Source organism: Mandrillus leucophaeus, unplaced genomic scaffold (assembly GCF_000951045.1).
Source record: "Mandrillus leucophaeus isolate KB7577 unplaced genomic scaffold, Mleu.le_1.0 Scaffold70, whole genome shotgun sequence".
Taxonomy (NCBI): Eukaryota; Metazoa; Chordata; class Mammalia; order Primates; family Cercopithecidae; genus Mandrillus; species Mandrillus leucophaeus.
Window position 1 is genome coordinate 3,497,796 of NW_012107586.1, and position 7,668 is coordinate 3,505,463.

Below are 7,668 nucleotides of genomic sequence, written 5' to 3' on the forward strand. Positions count from 1 at the left end.
GAGGCAGGCAGATCATGAGGTCAGGAAATCAAGACCATTCTGGCTAACAAGGTGAAACCCTGTCTCTACTAAAAATACAAAAAAAAAAAAAATTAGCTGGGCGTGGTGGCGGGAGCCTGTAGTCCCAGCTACCTGGGAGGCTGAGGCAGGAGAATGGCGTGAATCCGGGAGGCAGAGCTTGCAGTGAGCCAAGATCATGCCACTGCACTCCAGTCTGGGCAACAGAGCAAGACTCCATCTCAAAAAAAAAAACCAAAAAGCAAAAACAAACAAACAAAACAACATAGCTGTCTGTGCCAAGAGCCTAGAATCAAAATTGTCTGGTAATTGGAGACCATGGGATAAAAATATCCAATTGCTTTTGATTCTCAAACTGAGGCAATGGTAAGAGTTAACTAGACAGTCAGTTTTATGAGAAAATAACTTTGATATTAACATTAGCAGAAACTGGGTAAGGGGTATACAGGAACATTCTATGTTATCTTTGTGACTTTCCTGCAAATTAAATTATTTCAAAATTTAAAAGTATGTTAAAACAAAACATGCCGGTGCAATGGCTCATGCCTGTAATCCCAGCACTTTAGGAGGTCGAGGTGGGCAGATCACTTGAGGTCAGGAGTTCCAGACCGGCCTGGCCAACATGGTGAAACCCTGTCTCTACTAAAAATACAAAAATTAGCTGGGCATGGTGGTGCCCGTTTGTAGTCCAAGCTACATGGGAGGCTGAGCCAGGAGAATTGCTTGAACCTGGGAGGCAGAGGTTGCAGTGAGCCGACATCGTGCCACTGCACTCCAGCTTGGGCAGCAGAACAACTCTCCGTTTCAAAAAAAAAAAAAAAATTAAAAAACATATACATATATTGGCCCCAATTCTTTCTCAAGCCTGCTTGTTTTATCTTTAAAGAATCTTTAAACTTGGATGAAGCAGGCTATAAAAGCTATATGGCCTTGATGAAAAATACAGTCTTCAAAATCTATTTTGGTGGTGGCCTTTAAAGAAAACAAACAAGGAAAACCTGCCAGAGGGTAAAGCCAGGGGTCACATGGAGTACAATGGGCAAGGTGGTTTCTCCCAGACAACGGAATCAGACTGCTAGATGGGCTAACCAGGAACTTATTCCATCGCTTTCACTGTCCTCACAATTTCCACCTCGCAAGATTTTATCACTGCTATAGACCCAAGACCCCTGCAGTTTCCTATTCTTGTCTATTTTAAACAGAAATTTTTATTGTGATTATTCTGTTCCTTCTCCAGCAATGTATAATGATGTGTGCATGAGGTCTGGAGCGGGGAATGCAAATTAACTTGCCTTTTAGTTTTTAGGTATCAGACCATGAGGGGCACGGTCCAAGGTACATTTGGACCTTAGAGAGAAGACTGCACCCAGAGAGAAGGATCACCCAAAGATCCTAGACTCTGAGCTGGATACAATGTTCTCATGACATTTGGCGTTCTTCTCCATTTGGATAGAGGAAAGGGTGTTCTATGTATGGAAGAATAGTGAACTGGGTTATTTCAGTGGCCATAGGGGCAAACTAAGGCAGACTATTAGTTGTATTAGTTGTCCCTAAATAACCACTGTACCCTTTTGCCACAACAGTTGGAACACAGGCATATTTCTCAGACCTTTTCATAACCTGATATAACCATGTGATTAAGTTCTGGCCAATGTGATATGCACAAAAGTGGTATATGCAATTTCCAGCCTAAGGAAAACGGTATGCCCTCCCTTTGCTCTCTTCCACTAATAGAAATGGAGACATGAAAGTAGAGACTGAAGTGGCTACTTCGGTCCACAAAATGGAGGCTGCTTATTAAGGATGGCAGATCAATAAGACAGAAAGAATCTGGGTCCATGGTGATTATAGTTTCAGGTACCAGTCCTACCACCTACTCAGATTTTTACATATATTACAGCAGCAAATCAATTAATACATTAAGTTTATTTGGCTTTTTCCCAACTCCTTTCTGGTGACCCCTTGACCTCAAGTACCAATTAACTATCTACCAACTGATTCTGTTAAGGTATTAATTGAGATTTTAACTGATAACTGTATAATTAGTTTTCTCCCCTAGAAGACAAAAAAAAAAACAAAACCTCACAAAATGAGGATGATGATTATGAGTTGGTGAGCACCCTGGGTTGATCTATTCCCTTTTGTTCAACGGAGAAAACACCTCTGAAAGATTAATGCTACTTGCCTAGAACACATAGGCTCACATCCTTTAACCTCTAGGCTGACGTTTTACATGAGTAAAGTAAAAAAGTAAATTTTTTTTTAAATTAAGCATAAAGAAGACAAGAAGGGGTTCACACTAAAACAGCAGCCAGCAAGAAACATCTGTTTAGAGTTCTTCAGTTCTATTCTCCCACTAAGTACTGCAGATTTTAAAAAAAGGCAGGATAAAAGAAATGCAATGAAATGATCAAAGCAATGGCAACGGCTAATTTCCCTCTCTATTGAGCCACAGTCTACTGTTACCAAACCACTTTAAATTCTGCTCTTCCATCTTTGGAATTCTGATAAATTAAAACCATTTCCCCAATCTTCCCCAGGGGTTACAAATACCAGTCTAAGAAATACTGCTCTAACACTATAAAGGCCCTTAAATTAACTTACGATGATGAATCATTTTCCTTAGGGTAATCTTCATTCAATTCTGAGCCAGTTGATATCATTCTTTTCCTCTTTTCAGTACTACAGAGAACAAAGAAAAGGTTACTTTTAAAAAGCCATAATTCGTATCACAAAAATTCATAAACCAACATACTTAAGGACAGGAAATGGGACTACTATTATTTAATTCTCTAAACCATTTTTTTTTTTTTCCAGACAGTCTCGCTCTGTCACCCCAGTCTGGAATGTAGTGGTGCGATCTTGGCTCACTGCAACCTCTGCCTCCCAGGTTCGAGTGATTCTCCTGCCTCGGCCTCCTGAGTAGCTGGGACTATAGGCGTGTGCCACCACGCTGGGTTAATTTTTTGTGTTTTTAGTAAACAAGGGTTTTCACTATGTTAGCCAGGATGGTCTCAATCTCCTGACCTCATGTTTGGCCTGCCTCAGTCTCCCAAAGTGTTGGGATTACAGGCGTGAGCTATCACACCTGGCCCATATTTAAATTTATATGCTGTATATTTTCATGCTCAATAAGTGTCAGTGACATAAACTACATTGACAAACACTTGTAATCACTACATCTACCAAAAATGTACTCTGTACTCTATTTCCCCTCAAATTGTTGGTATTTCTAAAAGGCCTAAAAGACATTTACAAACAGATACAGCTAATGAGTAAGAAAAAAAAGTCTCTCCTACCGATTTTCTAGCAACCCTGATCTAAGAGGTGTTGATGCAGATGTTAAAGAAGGAATCGTCCGAGTAACAGCTATTCCACTTCCTGCTACAGTCTTAATCGATCCTCTACCTGGATTACCAAGAACTTTTCGAAATGGAATATCATCTTTAGTTTCCAAACTTCCTCTTTTCGCAGAAGCCTGTAAAAATAAAGTTTGAGATAGTTAAATCTTCAAATTAACTGAAATACTTTTAGAACAGTGATTCTCCAATGGCAAGGTTTAAAAAATACAAATGGAGCCAGGTGCAGTGGCTCATGCCTGTAATCCCAGAAGGCCAAGGCAGGAGAGTCACTTGAGCTCCACAGTTCGAGGTTATAGTGAGCTATGACTGTACCACTGCAATCTAGCCTAGGCGACAGAGCAAGACCCTATCTCTAAAAAAAGGAAAACATACAAATGGAGATATATCTCTAGCGATTCTATTCCAGTTGGTCTGGGGTAAGGTTCATTCATCAGTCTTTTTGTTGTTGTTGTTTTTTGCTGTTGTTGTTTTTAAAAGCACTCAGGTGATTCTAATGTACAGTCAGTGTGAAAAACTGAGCTTGACACTTATTTTCCTATGGCTTTCTTATAAACTTAAAAACTCCACAGCACACCTGGAGAGGAGGCAAGAACACTACTTTGAATTACTAACAAAAAATAAAAATAAAAAAGACACACAAAGACATGGCTCTAGTGATCAGCATGAGAACTGATCTTTGGAGGAAAAAAAATCCAATTATGATTATGACAAGTTAAGAAAAAGTGACAGTGACATTTGGTTGCCACAACTTAAATGCCAACAAAATAGTCATATGACTCTTGAGGGGGTTCTAGTTTGGAGGAATGAAATATATGATAGGGAGAGGGAAGGTGACAGAGTTCACTATGAGGATGAGTCAAAGAGTCTACCCTTAAGACATAGCAAGAACACTCAAAGAGAATATGGCAATGTAAGCATTAGTTGGGAAATAGAGCTTTACATGAACACTCTGCCAGTTAAGTTTTATATCTCTACATTAAGAGCTATGTGATTTTTCTATGGAAGTTATGTCCCATTACTTTTGTTTTACAGAATTACAATCTTAGGATAGGAAATTTTAAAACTTCTAAGGTCATCCGAATGAATACTTTAAAAAGTTAAATTTATTTTCAAATGAGTGACACATTCTCAAGGTTCACAAATCAAAGTAATATTAAAAGCCACAGACCAATGGTAAGTCTCACTATCCCCATCCATCACTCAGTTCTTCCACTTCTCCTTTTCCCACTAATTCTTCCCTTGTTCTGTTATGCAAATACAAATCAATATTTCACTTTTTGTTATACAAACAGTAGCATACTACATGTCCACTGTTTTGCAACTTTTTCAGAATTTTGAACATCATCCCATCCCATAATAACATATGTATATATATATCTTACATATATATTTAAGATAGAATCTTACTCTGTCACCCAGGCTGGAGTGCAGTGGCACAATCACTGCTTCCTGCAGCCTCAACTTCCCAGGCTCAGGTGATTCTCCCACCCCAGTCTTCGAAGTAGCTGGGACTACAGGTGCACACCACCATGCCCAGCTAATTTATGTATTTTCTGTAGAGACAGGGTTTCACGTGTTGCCCAGGCTGGTCTCAAACTCCTGGGCTCAAGGAATCAGCCCACCTCAGCCTCCCAAAGTACTGGGATTATAGGAGTGAGCCACCACGCCTGGCCGCATAGTAAGAAATATTTTACATCAAAATCTATTATATATATGTATAAATAAACCAAAATAAAACTTTGAAAAATCAGTATTTATCCTTAATATGTACAATATGCTCTATTATTTTCTATTCTACTTTTTAAATTTAATTAGTCATGACCCACAAAATTGAATTTATGACTTCACTAATGAGAATTATTACTTGTGAAACCATAAATACTTGCTTCTGCTATATGTGTTAACACTTATGCATTTAAATAATATTTCAACAATTTAAATTCCTACCAAGGAATGTATGAATCTCAAAATAATTATGCTCAATAAGGGAAGCCAGACCCTGCCCTCCCAATATTACACATTCATTCCATTTATATAAAACTCCAGAAATTACAACCTAATCTACAGTGGGAAAAAACATAACAGTGGTTGCCTCTGGATAGGGATCAGAGGGAAGGATTACTAAGGAGAATAAGAAAACTCAAGAGTTATGGTTATGTTCACTATGTTGATTATGATGATGATTTTAAGGATATATGTAAGTCAAAATATATCAAATTGTACTTTAAATATATACAACTTACTGCATGTCAATTATATCTGAATAAAAACGTCCCCCCAAAAATCTAACCTATAAAAAGAACCCGACAAAAATGAAATCTTATTCACTGCTTAGTCCAATAAATGGACTAAGTGATCACCTCTTTGCATAGCCAAAGAGAATTAATAAATTTACTTACAAAAGAGCTTCAAAGTTCTCTTACTCTATGGTTTGGGTTTGCTAAAATGATACATTTCAGGTATGCAGAAATACCCTTGATAGTCTATGACTATCTTTTTTTTCTTTTTTTTTAGATGGAGTCTTGCTCTGTTGCCCAGGCTGGAGTGAGATGGCACGAGCTCAGCTCACTGCAACCTCCGCCTCCTGGCTTCAAGCAATTCTCCTGCCTCAGCCTCCTGAGTAGGTAGAATTACAGGTATGTGCCATCACACCTGGCTAATTTTTGTATTTTTAGTAGAGACGGGGTTTCACCGTGTTGGCCAGGCTGGTCTCAAACTCCTGACCTCAAGTGATCCACCCACCTTGGCCTCCCAAGTGCTGCGATTACAGGCATGAACCACCGTGCCTGGCCAACTATCATTTTTTCAAAATGCTAAAAAGATTCAAATGAACATACCTGATTGTCTGAGTAAGAAAGTTGCCTGCTGGTTTCCTTCTGTGAGGTCCTGCTGCCCAGAATGGCTCCAAAACTACCAGACCCCTGAGAAGGTTTCATGGCTGGTGACCAAAAATAAAAATTTTTTTAAATCCCCAAATCAGTCACTTTAACAAAAAGATTTATCATTTTTATATAATATTGAAGAAATAGAAGAAACAGCAGGAAAAAAAGAAAACAAATCAAAGTGTCTATCAACCAATTCTTTCTGACAGAATATACATCTTATATAGAAACTAAAATTTAGAGCTAGAATCTGAGGCAAAAAAATTAAATAACACACACACCTGAAAACATTTAATAGGATAAAATTTACAAAGCAAAAAAAAGCTAGAATAAACATTTGGTAATTACATTAATAACACTATGGAAAAGTCATTGTGTACTGACAACATGAACACTGACACTGGATGTCAGAAACAGTGACAGGTGTATCTCTGATAACATATACTCCAAAACATTCTCTACAAGTAAGTTTATCCAGCAGAATAAATGGCTTCTATTCTGAAGAAACTAATGGTAGTTCAAAGAACATTCGAGGTATTGTATAAATATGAATTTGCATATACTTTTTAAAATTTTATATTTTAATTTGGTTAGCCAATTTCCGACTGATGACCATTTAAAATGTTTTAATTTTTCAAAGTTGCAAACAATGCTTAACATCCTTTCACAAATCTTTTTGTGGGATAAACTCCTTATAATAAGAATTACTGAGAGAACATACAATTTTAAACTAAACCAACATCATTACATCATTACATAGTCCTCAAACCAAACCAAACCAAACCAAACCAAAACAAAACAAAAACCTCTATGCTCCTACCAAGTATATGAGAGTATCTTGCTTCCCCTCACACTGCTACCAATGTGGTAGTAGGAATTTGAGTCTGGTGAAGTTGAGAATTTTTTCATGTCTAAGGGCCATCTGTTTTGCTTCCTGAATTCTCAATTTGCAGTTTTTGTCAATTTCTCTACTTTTTTTTTTTTTTAATTGATTTGCAAAATAAGTCTTTGTATAATATATTAGTAATATTAACTTTGTCACTCTGGCTACGATTTTCTTCATTTGTCTTCTGTTCCTTGCTAGAGACTGTCTAATTTTTTAACACAAGTTTTCAATCTTTTTCCTTTATTAATTCTAGTTTTTATGTAATACCCGAAAAGTCTTTTCCATCCAGAGATTACGTTGAAAGTATTTTTTACAATACTTTTTTTACATTCAAATCTTTGGTCACTGTGAAATAAAAGGAGATAATAAGGATCCAAGTGTATTATCTTCCTAAATGGTTACTTGTCTTGTTTATAGATAACACTTTATCAAATATTAGTCTTTTGTCCACTGATTTGAAACGCCATGCTTATATTAAACGCTTTATGTTCAAAGTATTTTTAGGCCGGGCACGGTGGCT

The 7,668-nt window shown here is 37.3% G+C and overlaps 1 protein-coding gene across 1 annotated transcript in view; it reads right to left on the reverse strand.

Moving 5' to 3' along the window:
- The window catches only part of USP37 (ubiquitin specific peptidase 37), a 126,383-nt gene that overhangs the window by 109,901 nt on the left and 8,814 nt on the right, over positions 1-7,668 (reverse strand). Inside the window, exons 3-5 of the mRNA XM_011964598.1 lie at positions 6,218-6,318; positions 3,318-3,496; positions 2,623-2,700 (exon numbers count right to left, since the gene is read on the reverse strand). Of these exons, the coding sequence (XP_011819988.1) occupies positions 2,623-2,700; positions 3,318-3,496; positions 6,218-6,318 (358 nt within the window). The remainder of the gene's footprint in view (positions 1-2,622; positions 2,701-3,317; positions 3,497-6,217; positions 6,319-7,668) is intronic.